General features: G+C 42.3%; 1 protein-coding gene across 1 annotated transcript in view; it reads right to left on the reverse strand.

Annotated features, from left to right (window-relative positions):
- The window catches only part of Lipa (lipase A, lysosomal acid type), a 32,459-nt gene extending 6,927 nt beyond the window's left edge, over window positions 1-25,532 (reverse strand). Inside the window, exons 1-8 of the mRNA XM_042262788.2 lie at window positions 25,377-25,532; window positions 23,077-23,313; window positions 21,694-21,811; window positions 11,265-11,463; window positions 9,972-10,081; window positions 8,286-8,422; window positions 2,476-2,622; window positions 1,243-1,314 (exon numbers count right to left, since the gene is read on the reverse strand). Coding sequence (XP_042118722.1) covers window positions 1,243-1,314; window positions 2,476-2,622; window positions 8,286-8,422; window positions 9,972-10,081; window positions 11,265-11,463; window positions 21,694-21,811; window positions 23,077-23,181 — 888 coding nt within the window. The 5' untranslated portion in view covers window positions 23,182-23,313; window positions 25,377-25,532. The remainder of the gene's footprint in view (window positions 1-1,242; window positions 1,315-2,475; window positions 2,623-8,285; window positions 8,423-9,971; window positions 10,082-11,264; window positions 11,464-21,693; window positions 21,812-23,076; window positions 23,314-25,376) is intronic.
- Between the last annotated feature and the right edge of the window lie 405 nt (window positions 25,533-25,937).

Genomic DNA, 25,937 nt, shown 5'->3' on the forward strand with positions numbered 1-25,937 from the left:
TGTGTGTGTGTGTGTGTACACGTATGTGCTCGCACACACATGCACAGTATACATATAGAGGTCAGAGGACAACTTGGAATACATTCTGTCCTTGGACCCTGCAGGTACCAGGGGTCAAACTCAGGTCATCAGCCTTGGCAGCAAGTGCCTTTATCCACTGAGCCATCTCCTGGCCCCGTTCTCTTCATTATTAAAAGTTAGTGTACATCCCACATCTTATTTTTATTTGAAAGAATCCTTTATTAAAAGGTGTAACCCTTAAGGAATGAAGTGTTTCTGATGCAAGTGTGTCTGCCAGGTACTCAGAAGCTGCTGTCTAAGGCACCTTCAGAGCATCTTGGTTTGAAGTTTAAACAGCAAAGTATTTCACACCTGGGATGAGGTTAGCTGGAAAAGACCATTCTCAAAATTAAGCTCTAAGGCAGAAGAAGTAAGTCCTCCCTTATTGTCAAGTGGGAAAAGGGGAGCCAGTTGTAAAGCCATTGGTAGGAGAAAAAAATAGTCCCCTTCTTTCAGAAATGATTCTGCCTAGAACCGCTTCTTTCTGAAATGATTCAGCAAGAGACATCAAGTAAATGCAGAGACATTTCCTACCTCAAATATGTACTTACTATCTGTGTAGGATCATTAGAATAATTTTATTTCCATTTTAAGATGCTTTTTTTTTGATCCATATGTGAACTCTAAATGCTCTCCCACTGACATACACTGCTTATGTGATAAAATGATCAAAATTCGATTTTAAACTTAGTGACTCCCATTATCATACATGATCGCTTTGGCTCTGGTTTATCCACTGATGGTTCGGGCACGATGTGTTTGTGGGTTAGTGCTGAAATGACAACTTCTGCCTCCAGAGAATCATATTTTATCAAACATGAAGTAAAGTAAATCTGGTACACAATAAAAAAAATCGGGAGGTAAAAGGAAAGGGGCATAGGAAAGGAATATATAATCTGGGGTGGAAATAAAGGAGAAAGAAGTGAGGGAGAGAAGAGAGCAAACCTCTGCCTGACCACTGTCAAGTGAGGCCACGCCCAACAGTGTGTATCACGAAGGATAACTAAAGTGCCCCAACTTAGTGACAAGCACCCTGGACTGTGGGAAGGAAACAGATGCATGGTTTTGTTTTGGCTTGGGAAAGGCATGCAGAGGACTGCTCTGGGAATCCATGGCTTGTCCCATACCAGCTTTACTCAGCACAGACTCTACGCGTGCCCATCTGTGCCCCGGCGTGCTTACCTGGCTCCAGTGCATCATGTTTTGCACAGACGTTCCTGCAGGACAGTGTGTTGTATACACTTCCACTCTAGACTGAAAGATGAATGTGATGAGTTAGAGAAGGAAAACCGTGTTAAGCTGATATGCACTAACACATTTTCCTTTTGAAGAGATAAAATAATACTAATCTGTACATAGTCTTTCAGAATATTAATCTCTCAGAGGCCAGAATAGATCTGACTGCACATACAGGCAATAAAAATACACACACCTGCAGAGTGCAGCAAAGGCAACAGTGAGGCAAATAATGCAAAGGGGTGCAGGCTGCAATCACAGGTCATTTTTATCATCTTAATGCTTTCCCAAAGTTCCAAACTTTACAAACGTAAAGTTCCTAAGTTCATTAAGAAGAAATAAAAATATCACTTTAAAAACGTCTCTACCACCTTCATTGCAGAATATTTTGTGGGGGGCAGGGTCGGACTAGATAGCTCCAACTTGAACTTCAGGTCCTCCTGGCTTAGTCCCCCAAGTGCTTCGGTTACAGACTGCACCTCCACACCTGCCTTTACTCCAGAATTTTAAAATCTTTTTCAGAATTCAACACTCTAAAATATAAATACATTTAGAAACACAAGCATGTTGTAAGCCAGAGATTTACACTTCGTAACAAGCATAAATACATATGTATAGACAAATATATGCTAATGTGTGTAGTATATATCTCTGTGTATATATGTATATCATGCTCCAGATTTAAACACACATAGCTTTTTTAAAAGAACACACTTCTGGAATAAATGCTATATAAATATTGTGGCTTGTGACCAATCCACACATTAATGGTTTCTATCTAGGCTCTGTGTAGGAAGCTGACAGGAATGAGCTCAAAGGCAGCAGCAGATGGCACCACTTGCTAAAGTTGATTGTTGTCTTTCTTTTTGTTGTTGTTGTTGTTTGTTTGTTTGTTTGTTTGTTTTTTCAAGACAGGGTTTCTCTGTGTAGCTTTGGTGCCTATCCTGGATCTCGCTCTGTAGCCCAGGCTGGCCTCGAACTCACAGAGATCCGCCTGGCTCTGCCTCCCAAGTGCTGGGATTAAAGGCGTGCGCCGACACTGCCCAGCGATTTCAATGTTATATTTCTTAAATGAAAGACTATAATGTCTGGGTCCAGGTCTGCATCTCTCCTACAAATAAGCACATCCATAAATAATAACCGACAGCTGAGATCAAGTCTCAGTGTCAGTGGACATACTGTGTTTAAATTCTTCTCATTGAAGCCACAGATCAGAAAGAAGATATTTGTGCAAAGCTCCCTCATGATGACGTGGGTGCAAACGTGAGTGCTCAGCCATTTCATCACTGCGTTCTGGGGTAAAAACTGTCTGTGTCCAAACAAGTCCTGTAAGAGAAAAAGAAAGCCAAGAACGGGTCAGCATGGCAGCCTGGTGTGCCAGCTTCAACATCCCTTTAGACGCACAGACATGCAAGGTTCTCCACAAGGGGCCTCCAGAACACAATGGCAATCAACCAGCATTTAAGCAGGGAACCTGTGAGATCTTTCTGGACTAAATCAGATGTACTTAGAGACATGTACCGAAGTTCCCCAAATGAATAGACAGAGGTAGAAAGCTACATAAGTTTATAGTAGACTATTATAAAGGGAGATGACCATGACCATTTGGTGAAGGGCTCTTCCCAGTTGTTTAGGCTCTGACTAAGTATGTTTCCCTCTAATCCGATATTAGCCAAATTCAGGCCCCCTGCAGGCTGTTTATTGTTTGTTTGTTTGTTTCAAAACAGGGTTCTTGCTGGATAGCCTTGGCTGGCCTCAAACTCATGAGAATCCTGCTGCCTCAGTCTCTCAAAGGTGTGAGCCATCATGAATGATTATTGTTAATTTATTAAGAAATATTTTTATGATAGGACAACACTTAAGATTGACCATTTGAATCATTTTTAACTGACCAGTTCAGTGGCAAGCACATTCATGCTTGTGCAATTATCCCTATGACCCATCTTCAGACTGATCATTTTGCACCTTGCCCCTGAACCCATTAAACAATTTCTCTGAACCCATTAGACAGTTAATTACTTCTCACTTCCCCTGCTCCCAGCACCACATGCGGTTCTTTAAGTTTTAGTGGAATACAGCCACAGTATCAGTTAAATGAATTATCCCTGGCTGCTTTGGTAGACAGGAATAGTCAACAGAAACCACTTGGCCCACAAGGCCAAATTCACTTGTTCTCTGGCTCTTTATAAAAGAAGCTTACCAATTCTTAGTCTACATTGTCCTTAACCAATAGTCGCTGAATCTGTGCTCCAGGGAGCCAGGGCCATCACTACATTCTCAAGGCAGATCTTGTACTATGCAACAGGAGACAGGTCTACCTTATATGGAACTCAGATCTGTCCCTTTGCACTCTTGCTCACACCCACCCATGTGTTGTGAGCACACATCCACCATTCCAAGCAAGAATGGAAAACTCAAATATCTACAAAAGAAATGTTGTGGGTTGAGTTATGTCCCCTTAAAAGGCAGACATTTATGTGTTTTAACTGTCAGGGTTTGAGACTGCCCTTATTTAGAGATTGGGTCTTTTCAGATGAATCAAGTGATAGAGAAGTTGGACCTTCAAGTGACATGATTAGTGTCCTTTTAAGGAAGGGAAATCTGGCCACAAAAAAACAGACATGTACACAGATAAAACAGCAACTAACGATGAAGGCAGAAACCAGGATGATGATTCTACAGCCAAAATGGCCAAAGGTCACCAGCACACCACCAGTAGGGACAAGACATGCAGCCCATTTGCCTTAGAACCTAGGAGCGGGGCACAGGGAAGCTGTAAACACAAATGAATGAAGCCACACATGCAGCCTGCTTCTCTGTCTCTGAGTGGATGATTGGGGAATATCAACTACTTGACAAAACTGAAGGTTCCTGCTAAGCTCAGCACTATGACCACTACTTGTTCTACTTGTTCTGGCTTATCACTAATCCACAGAATGGTGAAACATAGCTTCCTTTTTCCTCCCTTTAAAAAATGTCAGTTATCTGATCTGCTGTGTAAATATCACACTAGTTTAAATGGATAATATTGTATTCTAGTTTCTGCCAGAAAACTCGGCCATCCATAGACTGCCTGTGATCTCTGTCTGTCTTAGGGTTTCTCTTACTTCGATAAAATTCCATGGTCAAAGCAACTTGGGGAAGAAAAGGTTTATTTCAGCTTATAGTTCCACATCACAGTCCATTATCTAAGGAAGTCAGGTTAGGAACTCACACTGGGCAGGAACCTGGAGGCAGGAACTGATACAGAAGCCATGACAAAGTGCTAGTCACTGGCTTGCTCCCTCATGGACTGTTCAGTCTGCTTTCTTCCAGCATCCAGGACCACCTGTCCAGGGGTGGCACTACCTGCAATGGGATGCTCTCTTCTGCATCAATCACTAATTAAGAAAACACCCCCAAAAGCTGGCCTACATGCCAGTCCAGTAGAGGAAATATCTCAATTGGGTTTGCTCTTCCCAAATGACTGTAGCCTGTGTCAAGCTGACATAAAAACTAGGCAGCACACTGTCAAATCAATCTTCTGTTGGACAATGTCTCAAACCTGAAAACAGACATCAGGTCTTAATGATCTTTCCTGAACAGCCACACAAGAAGTAACTAAAAGGAACTAGGAAGTAAATTCCACATGGAGAAAAGGTCATGTGACATGGAAAGTAAGCCCATGCACAACTCTTGGCTTAGTGTCTACAAAAGTCACTGGACAATTGCACATATTTTGAAGTTCTCTATTTAGCAGGATGATGTATCATTGGCTCACATCACTGGCAGATGAAGGATAAAGTTGACCTGATGCCTCAGAAGAACCGACCCAACTACTACTGTAGCAAACTCCACAGAAAACCACATCAATGCATGTCATATACACAGATAAAGGAGAATTTGCCTTAAGTATTTGTAGGCATGATCATATTGACTTTAATGGGTTTGTAAATTACACTTTTGTATTTTTTTCAAAGGATTAGAGGGGGTGTGGTGGTATTGTGTTCCCCAAAATATTGTGTATCCTAATAAACTTATCTGAGGTCAGAGACAGAACAGCCACAATATTAAACATGAGGATAGGCAGTGGTAGCACACGCCTTTAATCCTAGCATTCCAGAGGCAAAAATCCATCTGTTCAAGGATTCAGCCAAGCATGGTGACTCACGCCTTTAATCCCAGGGAGTGATGGTAGAAAGCAGAAAGACATATAAGGCATGAGGACCAGGAACTAGAAGCATTTGGCTGGTTAAGCTTTTAGGTTTTGAGCAGCACAGTTCAGCTGAGAGCCATTCGGATATGAGGACACAGAGGCTTCCAGTCTGAGGAAACAAGATCAGCTGAGAAGTTGGCCAGGTGAGGTTAGCTGTGGCTTGTTCTGTCTCTCTGATCTTCCAGTATTCACCCCAATAACTGGCCTCAGGTTTGATTTTATTAATAAGACCATCTAAGATTTCTGTTACAAGGGGGAACACATTACTTCCACAAAAACGACGTGTATTTTTCATAGCAGCTTTATGCAATGGTTTTTATGATTATTTATTCATTTGTTTGTTTGTTTTTTGTTTGTTAGTTTTTGTTTTTACTTTCCCGGTGTGTCCCCAAAAGCACTCTAGTCTGAAACCATGATTCCCAAATGCCAGGCCCATAGTCTTCATTAGAAATCATAGAGAATGTTTTGTAAAAACACAGATCCCTGATCTCCACTCCAGATTTTACAAAACACCATTTCTAAAGTGGGATGGGGGACGGTGTGGCATTTTTAGGTTTAAAGCTAACTCATAAACTCTAAGGAACAAGCTAGATTTATAAAATGCATTCCTACAGCAACAATCACACTCTCCTGTATCCACTCTAGAGCTCCTCCCCCAAACTAGATGTCTACCACAGCAGTCAACTATATTAGCAAGTCTTCATAATCAAAAACCGGCTATGTTAATGAGGAAATCAATTAACAGATGAGCTCTCCATGGGAGAAATGTTCAGTCTGAAGAGCAATCTATAGAGTTGGATACCACCTGCATTGAAACAAAACAATATATTTCTCTTGCTGCATCTCTATGTGCATAAATACATTTGTGGGGTCTAGTATTCTAGGACCTAGTATTCAGGAATTACTTATAACTTCTGAAGTGTTTGCAATGCAAATCAATACTTCTATTAACAAGACAGTCAAAACAAAATTTTATCAGCATGTTTGCTGATGCCCTGAATTCCCACAAGAGTCTGACTAACCCCAAACTCACTGTGTCACAGTTACAAAGACAATGAAGTAGAACAACATTATAGTTCTTCTACCTCGTTAAGAGTCTCATTAAGAGCACAGTATATATTTTCTTTAAAAGACTTTAAAGTGGCCTGAGAGAGAGTGAGAGCAAGAGAGAGAGAGAGACAGAGAGAGAGAGAGAGACAGAGGGAGAGAGAGCTATGTTACACCTACCTCTAAGTAATGAGTCACTTAATAGCAGGGGCAAGTTCTAAGTCCCAAGTTCTGAAGGAATATTAGCATTGTGCAACCACCACATAGTATCCTTACACAATTCTAGATGGGACAGGTCAACCACTTGACACAGCTACTTGATGTAATCAAAAAAAATGTGGTGAACACGAGATTCATGAAGCCACTGCTGGCACATCATGCCACAAGCCTTTACAATAAGCATTTTTGCAAGATGAAGAAGTACGTGCTAAAATAATGATTTAAAGGATAGGATATAAAAAAGCCAGCAATAGTTATTATCATTATCAAGAATGGCATTCTGCTTTGCTTCTGTTGCTGTGAAACAATCTAACCAAAAGCAATCTGAGAGAGAAAGGGGTTTATTTCATCTAACACATCCAGGTCACATTCCATCATAGAAGGAAATCAGGGAAGGAACTTAAAGGTAGGATCCACGGAGATTCTTGCTGGCTCACTCACAGGCTAACACTTAGGTAGCTTTCTTACACAACCCAGGGCCACTTGCATAGGGATGATGCTGCCCACTGTGGGCTGAGACTTCCTGTATTAATAGTCGAGACAATATCCCATAGGCATGCCACAGGCCAATGTGATTTAGGTAATTTCTCAATTAGGTCTTTTTTTCTCAGATGACTCAGGGCTGTGTCAAGTTGGCAGTTAAAGCTGACTATGGCATAAATACTAGGCATCATTATATGCCCTACACTTTTATGTAACTCTTGTGACCATAGATTTTTGTATGCTAGCATCACCACAAATATGTGAACTATATGTTGGACCATCACTAGTTGATAGGAAGTTTTCAGTTTCAGTGTAATCTGTTGGGACCACAATCCAATGCATGATTCCTCAGTGTCAAAAACCCATTACAGGGATGGAAATGCAGCCATTAAAGGTTAGACTTACAACCAAACATCAAAAACCCATACACACCATATGGCTATATATAATGCTCTCTAGGATTTCGAGTGTGTGTGTGTGTGTGTGTGTGTGTGTGTGTGTGTGTTTATAAAATACATAGCACAGGAATAATGGATTGTTCATTCTTAATGAGCTTAAACTCCTCTCATGAGTGCTCTTTCCCCCTTGGAATGCAGCTTAGAAATGAATAGTTCCAGGGACGAAGCACTGATATGCTTAAGGGCCAAATCATACCTTCGATCATTTTCAGCATGGCTAGGGACAGGCACATAGAAATGGCATATTTCTGGTCTCCTATCCCCTGTCTATTCCTGTGTACCCACCTGCCCTGTGGATGAGAAGCAACTTTATGAATGCTTAAGTTACTTTTTCAAAGACTTCCTTGTACCTTCTTTGTATGGTGGATAGGGAGCTGAACTAGTGTGTTAACTATGACTACATGCAGCTGTGTGTCTAGTTAATAACACGGTTCCCCCAGGCGCCTCTGCAGGAGGAGGGCGGCAAGTACACTCACTGCTCCCATAATAGCATACACAGAGGACACTGCCAAGTCTCCTCTAATGACTAAGTTTTCAGGCCAGAAGAGAATATCTGAGGAGAACGGGGATGGGTGAGACCCACGTACCTCAATAAGAAGGTCTGGCAACTGTCCAATCTTGGCCAGAGGGCTCATGGCAAAACTGAGAGACACCACGGGGGCCATGGCGAAAAACATTTTAATCTTCTTTGCCAGCTCGGGTATCTGTGAAAATGCTATAAAACCTGTGGGGCAAAAGAAAGAATTAGATTGTCTAGTACTGCCTCCACAAAACAGAAGGGTCACTCATTGAGCCCTACGGAGGAAGCCCAGTAAGCAGCCACACACGTTGAACACTTGAACAGCCCTCTCAAACATTCTGGCTCAGAAACACAGAATTTAGGTCCAGATTTCAGCCTGCAATATGCATGGAAAGAAGTCCAGGATAAGAGAACCAGGAAGTCATCTGTCTCCATAGCAATGTGAATCTCTACAGCTCCACCCTACACGTCTACCCCTTCCTAATTTGCAAACCATCCAAACAGAACACCCGTGACTCAGAAGCCACATTTAGACTCCCCTCGCTGTAAAATATTTTTTACACTTCTCTCAGATCTCTCCATGCTTCTTGTCTCTAGAACACTTTAGAAACAACAGACTTTAGACAAGTCACCTAGTCATAAAAGGGGTAACACTGTCCCTGGAATACTTTAGAAAATGGACTTCAAGAGACAAGTCACCTAGTCATAAAAGAAGTAACATAAATAAAGAAGAATAGAGAAGAACATGCAGCACCATTTTTCTGGAGGGGGAGGCAATTTAACAACATGTTAACACCCTGAAAATCACTCACTCTTTTCACTTTGTGAATCTCCTTGCAGAATGTACTCTATGCAGAGCATGTGCCATGAACATGAAAGTGTTAGTGAACACCCAAACGGCAGAATTTAATAAGTTATGGAACATATTCCCAGCTTCTCATTAGAGAAACTTGCTTGTTAAAATTAATGCTAATTTGCATTTTTTAAACTTTGCAAAGTTTTGTACTTTTCTTTGTAACACAAACGTATTGAGCTGAGAAGACAGCTTAATCCATAAAGTTCGCCATGCAAACAGAGCCTGAGCTTAAGCCCCAAAGCCCATGTCACAAAGCCAGGTGTGGTGGTCTGCAATTCTAGTTTCTGCTCTGGGATGGTGGGGACAGGTGTATCCTTGAGGCTGCCTGGCAGTTGGTCTAGCCTAACCAGTGTCTAGCCCAGGCCAGTGAGAGACTCAAAGGAACAAGATGGGCAAAGCCTGAGAAGGACTGACAGCCAAGGTTATGCTCTGGCCTACAGCTGTGTTTCACTTAACTGTATTTCTTTAATTACTGCTTTGTTTATTTTAGGTGGTGCTAGGGGATAGACCCTGGGGTTCAAACATCGTGGGCGAGCACTCTACACTGAGCTGCACCACAACCTGGCACTGAGCATTTAAAGTATATTTTCTTATTGACTCTTCAAGGTTGCTGACACTGGAAAACTTCCTACTTTTCTATCTTCTCACATCCCTACATTGCTTAAATTGGAAAACACATAGCAGGACATAACTTGCATCAATTCTTTCAATTTTAAGATACTTAACAATTTATACTAAATTCTGAATTTCTGTAGATTATGACTGAACATTTCTTGCTCCACTCATGATTTCCGCTTGGCATTTGAAAAACATCTGTATTTGAAGTAACATCATTTTTATGTAACATCACTTCACTTTAAGGACATATGGCCTTTTCCCTCTTCAATGCATACATACCTATGGTGGTTCCTTGAGAGTGGCCCAGATAAAACACTTGCTCTTGACCAGTTGTATTCACAATGTAGTTAATTGAAGCAGGTAGGTCATATTTTGCCATCTCATCAAAACTACAATCCAAAGGACAAAGGACTCTTCAAATGAAATAGCACACAAAAAAGTAGAACAGCACCTAGATACTTGGCATGAAGTGTGTTAGCACACACTGAGCATGACCAAAGAAGCCTGCATGAGTTCAGAACACTAACCATGTCGAGGACCAAGGAAGTCCCCTTCATTCCCTTCCAATGGTATCTCTTGAAGGTAACACCTCTAATTTTTCACATCTAAAAATTAGCTTTATTCACTTTGCATATTTCCTGTTAATGGGATTATGTAACCTACCTTCTTTCATACCTGGCTTCCTCCATGTTGGTACATGACTATGGCTGTTTATTCTCATATTTTTATGTTAATACACCATACTTGGATCATTGAATGTACTGCTGGCATGCATTTCAGTATCCGTTGTTATGAGTGTAAATGGTGTTACAATAAACATTTTCTAAAAAGTGTCTTTTGGTAAAAGTTCTCCATCTTGTAATTCATGACTAAGGTAGCTTTAGTTTTATCAAAAGGAAGCATCTATAGGGCCAGCCTTCTATAATACCTGCTACACTATGCTGTAGTCTTTAACTAGGTAAGGGTGTGTGTGTGTGTGTGTGTGTGTGTGTGTGTGTGTGTGTGTGTGTGTGTGTGCATGTGTCTTAGATGAGGAAAGTGACAATCCAGTTATTAGAAAGCACTTAGAATATGCCAGGCTCTGTGGAAGCTCCTTCCTTGAATCCTTTTCTTTAGGCCCAGTGAGTTTATGAGAGAGTCCTTTATTATCCCTATTTTATAGATAAGGCAACAGACTCAGACAGTTTATAGCTGTGCCAAGTGTCACATAGCAGTTGATTGGTAGAGCCAGGAGTAAGAAAGAGAGAGATAGAGAGAGAAGTAAAATGAACATGGGAGTATGTGTGTTATGGGGCGGGGGGGGGGGGGGGTGCCTGATATTTAACCTAGCAGCTCCTCCCCAATGCCAGGAATGTTAAGAATAACTTAAGAATGCCTAACTGAATCTAATCACTTATGCATTCATTTATTTAAATTTACCTTCATGTTGGTTAAATTAAATTCCTGAGAAGTTTCACAGCTGTTCAAAAGACATCAGTTTCCTTATACAACTTGAGAGTTACTCCTAAATCCACCTCCCAGCTAAATTTCCATGTGTCTAAGGATACCGAGTCATAATCAACTGTGATGTACCTGAAGGCCCAGAATTCATCCTGAGAAACTGAAAGAGTCGTGTGTCTCTGAGACCAGGTGTTCCCTCTGCTGTTCCCCATCCACACATCAAAACCAGCATCGGCCAGAATGAAACCCAGGCTGCTATTGTCAGTGTTCGTGACCCAGTTACTAGAATCTGCCAGAAGGCCATGCTGAAGATATACGACTGGTCTGGGACCTGAAAAACATTGACGTTTAGAAGGTGACATATCCAGTCTTCTCAGCAAACGTGATGTCTTGCTAAGCAGTCAACAGTGAAGAGAAACTAAAGCAAACAGAACAACGGAAACAAATGAGTAAGCTGAGGGGCACATGTCCTTGAAACAGTGCTGACAAGGAGACAACAAACTCCACTTCTTTTTTTTTTTTTATTTTTTGCATCTCTGCTAACAAACCATTGACTTAAGCATCAAAATAAAATTCAACAGATTTGGGAAACTGGCAAAATGTTTCTATAATTGGCTCACAATGATTCCAAACAAAATAAACTGGGAGGAAAAATGTCATACACAACGAGATGGCTCTATCCACCCGCAACAACGGCTTAACCCTAAGCAGAGATAACAGCGACTATTGACCAAGATGAAGAATAACAGGATGGCAGAAGCACTCACGAGTGCTTAGGGTAGTGTGGCTCCTCATTTCTAACATTTGAACAGAACTAAGTATAGGCGTTGAGTGGCAGTGACATGTCAATCTACACCACTGAGGGTGTGCTTAAAAGATGAGGCTGTGCGTGTGCAGGAGCAGAGGCATATGGGAAATCTCTCTCTATTGATGTTTATAGTAGATTTAGTCATTGCCAAAATTTGGAAGTCTTGGTTGCTCAACCCTGCATCTGCTTGATTTTGAAATGACCCTAAGCCTGTCATTTAAAAAAAAAAAAAGCAAAGTCTAATAAAAAAAAAAAAGTATAGTTGTAGAATAAAGTCTTATGGAAGAAGAAGACATGAGTTTGAGATGGGAATCTGAAGGGGAACACAGAGGAACTGTGGGGTAGGGGGAGAGTAGGTATGATAAACATGTATGTGCTCACATATTAAATCCTCAAAAAATGTTAAAGAAAGTTAAATAGAAAAACACACACACATGAATTAAAAATGTGTATATGCCTTTATCTTCTATTCACCTCTTCCTGAGACAGTTAAACTGCCAGAAAAACAAAGACTTGGAGGTACAACCCCCCTTCCCCCACCCCCAGACAACCTGACCTCGCGAGACTTAGAGGGCCGCGACCATGCAGTCATTCATCAAGCAAACCCTTATTCAGCACCACCTGCATGACAGGGCCTTCTCACCATGGAGACATAGCAAGGAGCAAAAGCAAAAGAAAACAGCACCTCGGAAAACGAGCCAACCCCGGGTCCATGACCTTCTTCGCTTTCTAACAGTACTTTAAGGCTACGTCAGCAAGACTGAATTTACTGCAAAGGGTCTGCCTTCAAGGCACCGTGCTAGATGTACCATCCCTGCCTTCAATGAAGATTTTAGTTCATCTTGGGAAATATGAAAAATAATCATTAAAAGTTTGAAATTATAAACAGCATGACAAATATTACTGAAACTTCTGCCTCTGGGAGCTAATCCAAAAAAAAAAAAAAAACCTGAAGTATCATTTTTCTAGCCAAGGGCAGGCAAAGTGACTTCATCCTGGTCACCTAAACAGCTACCACCAAGCAAGCTGGGGACAGCAGCCCCATGGCTGTACACTGTAACGCTGCCCGTGTGGTGAGGTGAATCTTGGGTAAAGTTAGGCTTGACAATGACTGTGGTTCACAGGAGGAAGGCTTGGTGTGTGGGGGAATTCCTCCTGCCTCCCAAGACACGAGTCTTCATGGGAAGCTACTTCATTCCAAAAAGTCATGGGGAACCAGCTGAGGTCTAAGGAAGTAATAAAACCACGGGCAAGGAGGAAGGGGGTCAAAGTTGAGTGTGTCAGCATGACACAGAACTCAATTTTCACGAGCCATAAAGTCTCACTGGATTGATTCAACTTCATAACTGGTAGCCAGGGCCAGTGAGTGATCTTAGACTGCCAGGCTAAGGGGAGCCTTGCAGTTCCTAGGGAAGGTTATGACCTCAGCCCAATGGCCCCGCCTCAGGAATTAGCTTTAAATGGTAGAATTCTTTGCCTGGCTCAGGAATTGCAAGGCCCTCTGCAGCCTGACATCTTAAGTTCCTTGCTAGTTTGGGAAGAGTGTGCATACCCCACAAAAAGATTGAATATCTTTCTACAATAGCAGATTCTAAACAAACTGGTAAGAGGGACCTTGAATGTGGTATGTACCCATTTCCAGGGTTCCTTACGAGGGAGTACAAAGCTAGAGCTTCCCCTCAGCTTACATCTCCCAGAATTGGTCACATAACTCACCCAGTTCACAGGAGCTCAGCACCCAGCCAAGTGGAACCTATGCTCCAGACAAACTCAATGTCCAAGGGTTGGCACAACCATCCCTGAGGTAGACTTCGGTCTAATAGCTTTCTGAACAAACTCTCCTCACATGATAACCTAAGCAAGCTTCTACAGTCTGAATGGCTTACCATACTCTATTGTTCAAAACAGCTACCAATTATGTTCAAGGCCTATGTCGTATATGGCCTACATTTTCATATCCATGTTAAGGATAAGGCGACCCACGTGTGGAGAAAACAACTGGCCCTAGAACATTTAGCCAGCAGTGTGCCAACACTGAGACCCAGGTCTATCTCATGTCAAACGTCTTGCTTTTAGCCAGTGATCTAAAGGAAAAGTAATTTTAAAAACTAAAGTAGAAAAGAGGTATGCACATAAATATTAGCTCTGTCTCTAGCCAGCTCCTGGCAAGTCAAGTAGCCTATGCCAAAATTTGCTATGTTCTGAAACAATCCCGAGTGATTATGAAACAGACACATCACTGGCTTTGGCCCTGATCTGGAGAATGAGGAACTCCATGCACAGAGCCTGGCCTAGAAGGCCTTGTTTTTGAAGCTTCCTTGGCTGTTCCTAATCAGCCCACCAGAGCTGTATTCAGATCTACTTAAAGAGAGTCATGCCCAGACACTTGATTCAGCAAGTTGGGCCGGGGCAGAATGAGTCACCTAAAATGCCCAGGAAAAAGCCAAAAGACGTAGACATCCCCCAACAAGCTTCCAAGGGGGATCCTTAGGACCTCCTTCTCAATGATTAGTAAGAATGGATTGTGGGGTTAATAGCTCGCTGGTACAGCAAAGCCTAGTGTGTGTGAAGCCCCAGGCTTGCTCTTCAGTTCCACACAAATGAAAAACAACAATTGGGTTTTTACTTGTCCACAGTAAGGCTCCTGAGTGAATTTTTATAGTCTAGTTCTAGTTTGAAGATTCGGCCTTAAAAAAAAAAGTTCAAATACTATAGATTTTTGTTCCTTTCTGTTGTAGTGACAAAATACCTAAGAATGGTTAATTTATAAAGACAAAGATTTATCACTTTGAAGTCAAGGCTCAGAAGTCTAAGGCTGTTGTTTTCTTCGCTATCCCATACGGTAGAAGTTGGCAGAGTAAAAAGGCACACGCCTTTTTACTTAACCCCCATCACCTCGTTTTCCTCATCTGTGATACAGGCTAACCAGAGTCCTAATGACTCATTTGATGATTCATGTGTGACAGGGGGCACCTGGCTTGTCCACAGCAAGCAATCAGATAGCTGTGTGGCCTCTGTCAGTGTCCAGGCCTTCACCTCTCAAAGTCTCTCTGCAGGAAAGGGAGTGACCTGCACTGCTGGAGGGAATACAAAACCCTGCGTCACCAGGTCCCATCTCTAACGCAGGGCTGTTCTCCACACCCCCAGTGACAGTCACTGTGACCGTTAGGCAGCAAGAAGGCAGCAATGTGACCCACGCCGTTCACTGCAGGGCCTGTAGCAGCTGAAGCCGAATCTGGCGCAGGGCGCACACAGTGAAATGCAATGAACACATGATGGAGCAACACTTTCCTACCCGCCCACCCACAACCTGAATCACACTGTCCACATTGTGTACACCACCCACCCAGTAACCGCTTAGTACTTAGCTGTTCTAACTGCAGATTTGCTGTTATAGTCTAGCAGTAGTTATGTTTAAGGCTTCCTTAATAAACTAACAATGCTGGCAATCCTATTATAAGACATCGTTATCATTGTTCTATTATAAGCCTTGATAATTTCCTACCATCTCTAGTGTATTGACTAAATTTTATCATGGGTCTAGTTGTATAGAAAAAAACATAACATCTATGGAATTCAGAAGTATCTGCATGTGATACTGAAATACATCACTCACAGATAAGTGCAGACCAAGAGCCGTCTAGGTACAGGCACAGACAGACGGAGATTGAGGCATTCCAAATGCACCCTGTAGAACACTGAGTGACAGAGATTCCTGCATAGTCAGGATGGTGAGATACCCTTTCTGTCATTCTTCTTACTTATTTTGCAGACTGAATTTTGAAGAGAAGACCATGCCCCCACCCATCCACCCCTTGCCACACAATTAGTATATGATGGATAAAATCCGTATCATCCAACATCAAGGTGCCCATCACCCCTGTCTGGAACTGCCTTTTTGCCTTCCTGCCTTTCCAGACCATCAGAGAAGCTGCACATAACCACAGCATGAGTCCACACTTCAGTGAATGCTGAGAAATGATTAGCTCTGGAGAGCAGCAGACAGGCTCACAGAGGGAGCACTAGCAGGGAGCATACAGAGAGGATAACACTGGCACCTGGCTTCCAGGTGGTTCTACCCATTGTATGCATCTTCAGCATCTTCTGCCCACAGTAAATAAATTTAGACATCTTTCTGGAAACTCTCTTCTCTCCTTGAAGTTTAGGATAGACACTCTGTCACAGAAGACTGGATGCTAAGAAAGCAGGTACTGGAGATCATGGTGACGTGTGCGGATGCCTCACTGTGAGTGAGGGTAAGGTGCATCATTGTGCAGGGTAAGGTGTCTCACTGTGAGGGTCACATGTCTCACTGTGCAGGGTCACATGTCTCACCATGAGGGCAAAGTGACTCGTAGGCCTTACAGCAATGAAGGTGTAAGTATTATTTTTCTCATGTAACAGATGAAGAAACTCAAACTCGGAGAGGTTTGGTAAACTGCTACCCTCACGCTGTCACCTGAGGTGGCGCTTTTAGTATGCTCACCCGAGGTCACACAGCTGTTAGCTGTGTCCTCCACAGACTTTGTCCATGGCTTCTCTGAGCCCAGAAGATAGGGAAGCCTTGACTCAAATGTGACCTAGAACAAGGGACATTTGGAATCTCAATGCTTCACTCACCCCAGTCCCAAGAGGGCTACAGAAGTACTCAGGAATAGGCTGAGTCCTTGGGCTGCAGCATTTTCGGGTTTTTGTTTGTTTGTTTTTGGTTTTTGGTTTTTTTCGAGATAGAGTTTCTCTGTGTAGCTTTGGTGCCTGTTCTGGAACTCACTCTGTAGACCAGGCCTGCCTCTGCCTCCAGAGTGCTGGGATTAAAGACGTGCGCCACCACCGCCCAGCAGACTGCAGCATTTTCAAAACAAATGAGTCAGAGAAGACTTTGGCCTCCAAGGGGCACCAACTGCACTTAGCCCCATGGGGAAGGCCGTAATTACACGTGTTATCATCCATCTGAGTTCTTGTTGACCTAACTGCTGTGAAACAAACACGGAAGATATAGCCCCAGGGGCCTGATCTGTTTGGAGTGTCTGGGGAAATCTCTCAGACACATGACATTTAGCAGCAGCTGGCCAAGTAGGGGAGGGGTGTGAGGAAGGGAAGGGGCAGGCAGAGCAGCGAATGCTCCTCTGCGCTACACTTCCTCTTTACTCCAACCTCACGCAGAGCGTGGGAGACAAACTACACAGCTACCACGACTTAAGTCCAAATGTAATCCCCTACCCAATGCACCATCACAAGCTCAGCAAGCCTGAGCACGCGCTCAGCTCAACCTGCATGTGTTCAGTGCCTCTGGCACAAGGAATTACATGCCACATTATGTAGGCCTACTGAGGCTGCATTCATTTTTTTAAAATGTAATTAATTAAATAAATTAAATAAAGTCAGAAACCCACAAATGGTTTCCTTCAAAGGGAAGCTTTCTCTAAGGAAAAAAAAAAAAAAAACCCTTAGAATTGGTCAGGGTGCTAACATAAATAGCCAAATCAAAACAAAGGCCTGGAGGCTTTTCTGTGGAAGACAACTCACAAGCCATGCTATGACTTTCACCTATGACTCAAATGGCTCAGTGGGCAACCCCTGGGGAGACTATGCCCAAGCCACAGTTGAGAAGCCTGCTTCTGAACGCTGCCCGTAGTCCCACAGCCCAGGACGCTCCCTCACCAACCAGACCATCAGAGGCAGAATTGTTCAGATACAGATGAGATTGTCTTTAAAAACTTGCTGATTTCTCAGTTAGGCAATTAGGAAGTAAATCTGTCTTGTATTTTATTTTTAATGTTGGCACAAGTAGTATTTCCTTGTTTTAGCTAAATAAAGTCTATATTATAATGATCATGGGATCAGCTTGCTCAATACTTATTATGTAAGGGCATTTGTCAGTTCAAGGAATACTGCCTCCACAGTCAAAATGCCCAAGTGACTGCCCTTTGCCTTGGCTATCTTGAACAGGAAATGAGTTATAGATCAAGAACAAAGATCTAGGTATCTAGAAGTCTGCCAGGAGTATGTTATAAAGGTACAAGCTTTTCAAATCCTTGGTCCAAGCAGGAAATGACAGCCTTGGAGCACTAACATTCATCGTGAAGGTTGAGCAGATAAAAACAAAACCACTTCTCTTTAAATGATTCATTTCTGTATTTCAGTTCCCTTAAGCAGTCAGCAAATACAGTGGTGGTTCAACATCTGTTGAGAATGGTTCCTTAAAAGTGGGGAGATGGCTCACTGGGAAAGGGCACTTTCTGTGACAATGTGAGGATTTGAGTTCCAATGCCCCACCACCCACATCCCCACCCTAACAGAGTGTGAGATGGAGACAGGAGCATCACTAGGGCTTGCTGGCTACCAGGCTAGCTCCAGGCTCAGTAAGAGACCTTCTCTCAGAGGACTAGGCTAGAGAATGACAGACAGACAAGAATATCTCATGTCTCCTCTGGCATTCACTAGCCTGTATACACACACACACACACACACACACACACACACACACACACACACATCACGCGCACGCACTCTACACATCAGATAAATGTACTTTAAATGGAAAATTGCAGGCATAATTGCCAATAGCCACAAGTACCAAAGTCTGTTGCTCTGGATGGGGTGAAAAGTGCAGACACATAGCCAGGACAGAGTATTAAAGAACATATGTATCTTGATCCATTAGACCCATAAAGAGTGTTGCCTCACAAAAATCACACAACACCTGAGCTTTTAGTAACTTCATCTACAAAATGGCATAAGACAGAGGAGGTCAGAGAGGCTGGCACAGGAGGCAGCAGGCAGCAGAGCTTACAGCAGGACATGGGCAGAGCAGACACCTGGCTCAGCCCTGTGTTCACACAGAACCTCGGACACTCGAGGGAAGCTACTCATACTGCCTGAAGAGCCCACTCATTATTTATATGTAAACAAGTGTTCCCTAAGAATGTCATCCTGATAAATAAATAACATGTTAATGTATCTTATAATTACCTGTACAGAATAAGGCTATACAAAGTTATTTTCTATATGCTAAAAGCACTAATTTCATAAAACATAACATTAAATTTCCATATTCCTGCTTTGAGATTCTTTTTCTATGGTACATGGGGGCCCCTCCCCCTCTCCAAAAAAAAAAAAGTGAGCCACTGAAGATTCTCTCAGCTTCTGCACTGTCTTAGGCACCTATCTGAATAGTAACAAGAGCCTAAAGTGAGATGTGGTCAGAAGTAGGGAGAAAGGGATTAACAAGAGATATTTTGCAAGTAACCTAGAGACGGGGAATCAAGAATGATTCTGCACGGGTTGTGGACACAGCTTGGCAGCAGCGCTTGCCTAGCACGCACAAGGACCCGAGTTCAATCCCCAGCACTGTCAAACAAACAGAAATGACACTGCAATTTCTAGTCTAGGTCATTGGAAGGACAATGGTGCTATTAATAGGAAGTCAGAAGGGAAGTGGCATTCACGAGATTGGTGTCATTTGGGGGACTGTGTATTCTCTTCGGCTTTTTTGGCTTTCAGCATGGCAGATTAACAGCTCTGACCACACTGTTCTTCAATAGACATAATAAAGAGCCTCTGTCCAGGACTTGGGCTTAGACCACAGAGAACGAACCATAGGAAAGGCATCTATGCAGTACTTAAGAAAATCAAACCTCCTTTAGAAAATTGAGTCACAGAATTCCTTGAAAAGCCCCCTTTGAGGCTGGCTGGTAAACACACAGATAACTGACCTCCCCGGGGAGGTGGGGGGGATCCTCAGAACTGTGAAGGACCTAAAGCTAAAGCCAGCTTTGGTTGAGAACACTCAGGCAGTGTTCCGCATTCTGAAGACAAGAGGATCTACTTCCCTAGCCTGCAAGGGACCACCTAATGCCTCCAAAGATCACTGTCTCTTTGTTTGAGGGGGCACCTTCCCTCACCTCCATCTGCCAGTGTGATGTGTGTGCACAAGACAGGAGCCCTGCAGGCTTTAATTACAGTGTGGAGACGGAACTGGGGAGTGGATGCAGAAACAGAGGTGGGACACTCTCTCAGCATGGTTTTACCTGGGACATTTGAACAACGGCTCATATTAGTTATTAGTAATTGATGTAAGTACTTTATAGGAAATAAAATGCATATTTATTTGTCTTTAGATAGAACCTAAAACCTATGTACGGGTATTTTTCTGAAAAAAAAAAAAAGGGAAGGAAACTAAGATCATGTGCTTGCTCTTGCATAAAATATATACCTTATGTGTTTGTGAGTGGGGAACACAGATCAGTGCAATTCATCATTCATTTTGTAACAGATTCACAAGGGAAATACAATAGTATAGAGCTATAAACACTAAAACGGAAACTCAAATGAATTTCAAAAAGAACACTCCCATAGCCACATAAGCATTATTTAGTGTCTTGTGATAGGCAGAACCTAGAGGCAAAAGAAAATAGACATATCAGATGACTCAGAGAAAGCTTAAGGCAGATGTTGATGCAAAGCTCACACTCGCCCAGGATTTGTTGTCTGCTTTGAATAATCCCTTGGGAAGCATGTGAGGCAAAGAAACACTCTCTGTGTAGTTTAAACCCTGACAGAAGACAGAGCCAGCCAATTACTTTAACCCAGACCTTAGTTTTTCGTAGAGCAATAGGCTACATTTTGAGAGACGATTGAAAGAAGTTCTATTATCCTGACAGCTGTTACCATTTTCAGGTAGTTCGTCTGGAAATGCCATCATCTCATCAGGACCACAGTTTTGCTGGCGTTATAAATTGATCAAAAAAAGGATATAAACATATGCCCAGGTCCATATCTTTAAGGCAAATCTATAAGAACTTTTATATAGTCCTAGTAAAATTCATTGTCAATACATTCATACATAGAAAGCAATTTTTCAAAAGTCTGTCAAAAACATAATTTATATATCTTTTGAAGACAAAACTCTTTGAGGGGAATTTATCTTCTAAATAAACTTGTACTTTATGTATATTTTTTGTTTTGTTTTGTTGTTTTGAGCAGCAATATTTGTTAGTTGAAAATTCAAAGTAGTAGAAATGTTCATTAACAGAACACTTGTTAAGCAAATCATGATACAAGCATGCAATAGAACACACTTACCTTTAGGCAAATGCTTTATGAATTACTGGTAAAATCTCTGTGATGGTAAATAAATGCACTTTTTGTGAGTTTGCTGATAGCAAATAAGTAAACAATCAAACAAATAAATAAATGAAACACTGTGTCCTTTATAGCACCCTTTGAACTTAGAAGGTGGCAACAGAAAAATAATCCATATTGGTTTCCAATGAAGGTACAAAGATTTTAAATGAAGATATTATACAAGAACACTTTCTAAAAACTAGAAAGTAAGATAGAAAAAGTATTCACTGTATATTTCTTGATTTTTCTCATATATTATTTGTATATTGTATATATATATCTTACTTGAATATATTATAGTACTTTAATATATTACCTTTTAAAAAATGAGTAATTTTTAAACTGCTAAAGGCAACTGTTTAATGCTCAGGATAGTTCATTAGATAAATGCTTCCTTGAGAAACAAGAGAAGTAGATATTTTGATACTCTACATGGAATCTGACCTTTGAAACTAGTACAAACTATGAAATTGGACAGTCTGGCTTTAAAACAGTTACCTCAGCTTAGCTGGTACTTTGACCTCCAGCCTGTCCAGTGGCAACACTGTCAAATGAAGCCTGAATTTGGTCACCAACTCAGAGAATATGGTGACTGCCAATACATCTTGCCACAGAAAACACCCATACCTTTGTCAGAATGATTCTTCCGCCCATGAGGGATTCTGTGAAGACTCAGAATATACCCATCCTCTGTCTGGACCGAGTGCTCCTCAGCAGTGTATCCCCAGTACGTGATCAGTTCAGTCTGGGGAGAGAGAGGACAACAGACATTCTATGCTGGACTCTGATTCTTCAATCTCCAGAAAAAAAAATAGGTACAGGAGAAAACAGATGCAATGACATTTTTTTTAGCTTTTTAAAGGAAATCATTGCTACTTGAGTCTGCTCAATCTAGTAGCCAAGAGCCCATCTCAAGACCCAGTCTTTTACACTCACAGGTATCCCATCATTCTAGAATGTTCCACAGCAAGTGTGTCAGATTTGGGGCCTTGTTGTTTGCATCGTGCCTACTGGGCACAAATAAACACTTCTTTTCTAAATATGCCAGCTAACACTTTTCATGTTTCGTAAAATTCCTAGCCTAGGCAATGAGGCAAAAACATTTCACTTTCATCCACGGACCCAGAAACTATTCACTAGAACATCAAGGTAAGGTTGAAGGAAAGCTGAGAAATCTGAGAAATGGGAAACCATCATCAAATTCACTTCTCCACAAGGAAAGATCCATGGAAAGTGTCACTGGGAGCTCAGCGGGCGAGCATAAATCAGTTACTTGGAAGACTGAAATGTTCATTATCCTCTCTGCCATAAATACCTGAAAGACTTTAATTTCATTATTTATTCCCTTAGGAAGGAATTGTTAAAAGAGGGGGATGTCAAAAGAAAGCTTAACCTTGGCCTGGATCATGACATACTATCCTGTCTTCCTGGAAACTTTCTGTCTCTGCAGTCACCCAATTCTTCAGCTGGGTCAATCCAGTGTCTATTTTAAGGTTGTTGTCTCTTTAATAATCTATATTTTCTCGCTATTGTATTCTTATGTGTGGTTTCCCAGATTTCACTGTTTACTTAAGATTACTAATTTTGAAATTAATTCAGGGGTTAATTTTTTTTTGCTTATATCTTCTAACAATTCCTTCTAATATTTTCATGATTATATTGAGTTATGTTCCCTGGATAGTCTCCATTACAGCCCATGTTCAGCACTCAACAAAGGCATTCTTGTAAAGTTTTAAGGTGTGTTTAAAATCATTTAAAAATGAAATTACTAAAACACATTACTTAGTGTAAGCCCTGTATCGTGTTCAGCAGTCTAAGGAAGCTGCTTGTGGAAGTGGTATCTAGTGGGAAAAGTCTAGCAAATGGCATCTGCAATTCAGAAAAATCAAAAAGCATAATGAGCCATAAAGAGATTAGAATTATGACTTCCCACAGCTCACAGAACTCTATTTAAGAAAATAACACTTGGCATCATTGCATTTTAAAAGTGCGTGACTTTTAGAAACTCACCACGTTCATGTTTGCTTCAGGGTCCACAGCTGAGACAGACCCCATGGGCCCCCCAGAAAGCAGGATCCCAAGGACAAGGCAGACCACCATGCCCATGAGCCCCATCTTCCTCTGTTTAAACCAGCCAGCTGAATTTTACCACACGAACACGCATCAACAGATCAACTCCTTCTTTAAAAGTCTTGAAGCAAGTGTAGGATAAAATCTAAGCTATGAAACAAATGGTCCGCGCCGTCTCTGGAAGGGGAAAACATGGATTTGTTTTTACTAAGGAGCCCCCAGAGCCGCCACCCACAGTTAATACACAATGCACACTTCCTTAGACACCTACTCACCATCCGCTCACAAAATTAAACAAACGATTGCTAGAGAAGCAGCATGGAGAGGAACTTAAGACGGGATAAGAAAAAGGAAGAGCCATAGAATTCCCCACCTTTCCCCCTCTGCTTGGGATTTAAATAGATTTTCAAGTTCAGCCAGCATCTGTTCTTGCCTACCACTATCTCTGCAATTTGTTCTTTCCCGAAACTGTATGTCAGGATGCAAAACCAAATGACTGAATGGGTAAGCAAAGTACATCAGAGGTATACATAATTCAGCAATGAACACACAATAGGGACAAATCTCAAAATAATAATGCTACATAAAAGAAGAGGTGGGAAAGAGGTGAGAGGGAAGGAATTGTCCCAATGTATGTAAAACTTGAAGAAAATGTAACGTAGTCCATACTGACAGAAAACAGATTAATGCCTGGGAAGAAAGACAGGAGGGGACAATTCCAAGGACCATGCACAGGGACTCTTGGGGGTGATGCCCGCCTTTATACCACTGAATATACTAATTCCCCAGGTATTTGCACATGTCAAAACTTAGGAATTTCTAAATGTCCTGCCAGTCTACTTTAACACCCCAGCACTGTTGTTTGAAATAATGAATGAACAGACTCTCCTAAACCAAGTTCCACGTTTCTGGAAATTGGCTCTCAGGAGATTGCAGTGAACTGACTCCCTTCAGTAGACACAATTTCTCCTAAAGTTATTTTGCCAAGGAACAGTGAATCTCTGCATTCTAGACAGAAGAGGATAGATATTATTTTGAGTTTGTGCTGGCCAAGCAAGCTTACTGCTTTTAGTTACCAGCACGGTGTTCTGTGGCACAGTCCAAGGCTACCTTTTATCTTAAGGTTACTGTCCCAGGCGTCCTTCAGTACTAGAGGACAACAACAACAAAGACTGAAAGAGGGGAGGGTGTGAGAAAATGAAGGTTCTCAGCACAACTTAAAATAAGTTGGCGGTGGGAGCCGGTTTTACAGAACCTGGGTGCAGTCTCCAAAGCGTGCTCACTCCACAAGGGTGACAGGGAAGTTCTGCACACACAAGATCACCCAGTAGACTTTCCTTCCAACACAACACTGTTGCTCAATAAACTTGACAAGAAATCTCACAGAAGAGACTGTGCAATAAGGCTCTGGGCTGTTTAGTGTGCTATTCTAGTCAGAACACCTTTATCACAGGATTTATTTATGGCTTTGTAACAATCCAACTCATTATCAGTCTGCCTTTATTTCACCCCAGAAAGGAGGAAGGGCGGAGCTGAAGTTTAACTCAACTTTGAAGCTCCAGGGCCAGGTCCTGCACGAACCAAATGTACAGGTGCTGCTTAAAAAAAAAAAGGGGGGGGGGCGGGATGGGGCAGCTACGTGCCGTTCAGTGACAGACAAAAATATGGGCCCAGTGTAGTTTTTCAATTACTTTAAGCTATTGGCAATACCCAGCCTGCAAACAGCGCCTCCTACAGTCTACTCCTCTACCAACCCGACAGTACGAAGCCCATTTTTCAGGATAACTCGGTCACATCAGTCAAATACTGAAAGCAAAGAGCTAGCTAGTGTACAGCAGTATCACTGGGGTTTTAACCAGGACCCACACCCAAGTTTGCTGTTGACCATGTGTTTGGCTAACACTACCTAGGATAGATAACGGGAGGAATGGACGAAGAAGACTAAGAAGCAGGCATTCTATTTGTCCCCCAGTCCATGAACTCTGGGCAGGTTCCCTGATCTGCGATCGCGCCTGCCCAGGAAGCGGGAGGGCTTTCGGGGAAGGATAAAACATTTTTGGGAAAGACCCAGGGCATTGCCACCCTCAAAGCACTTGTAAGTGCCCGAGGCAGAACTCGCCCGGGAGCTGAGCAACTGGAGGCCAGAGACCGTGGTGGGACCTCCCCCACCAGCCCTGGGGACCCTCAGGACACCAGCTCCCGAGCACGCTGCACCCAGCCAGGCCCCGGCCATCACTCACCCGCAGCAGTCTTCCAAACTCTGTTTCCAGTAGCAGTGCCCACTGCAACCTAGGAGAGTGTGGCCAGCCTGCAGCCTACATGGACATGGTGGGAGGGCCGAGCCTGCCCAGGTCTTTAGCACAGCCAATCAGAGCAGCCCACCATCGGGAAGTGCCCCGGTGACTCCACCCCTCCCGGCCATCTGCTTAGCCATAGCCGACTCAGAGGAGCATGCGCCTTCTAACTGGCACGGCCCAGCCCAGCCTGGCCCTGCTCCCAGCCGCATGCCAGAGCTGCCTCCTGCTCCAGAGCTGGAAGGTACTCTGTACACTCAGCACTTAGCAGAGTATCCTTAACTTTTTCCTTTCATGAACCCTTTTCATTTCAGAAATTGTCTTTCAACCTCCACTAGATAGGTATACAAAACAGGTACACAAATTAAGCATTTCTTGATAATAAAAATTAAAAATAAAGAAATTTGTTTTAAAACAGGTATTTGGTATTATATACCTATATATTCATATGTGTACATATAATTATATATGTATAATTTTACCATTTTTTGGAAACAAATTTGTGTA

Source organism: Peromyscus maniculatus, chromosome 1 (genome assembly GCF_049852395.1).
Source record: "Peromyscus maniculatus bairdii isolate BWxNUB_F1_BW_parent chromosome 1, HU_Pman_BW_mat_3.1, whole genome shotgun sequence".
In the NCBI taxonomy this organism is placed as follows: domain Eukaryota; kingdom Metazoa; phylum Chordata; class Mammalia; order Rodentia; family Cricetidae; genus Peromyscus; species Peromyscus maniculatus.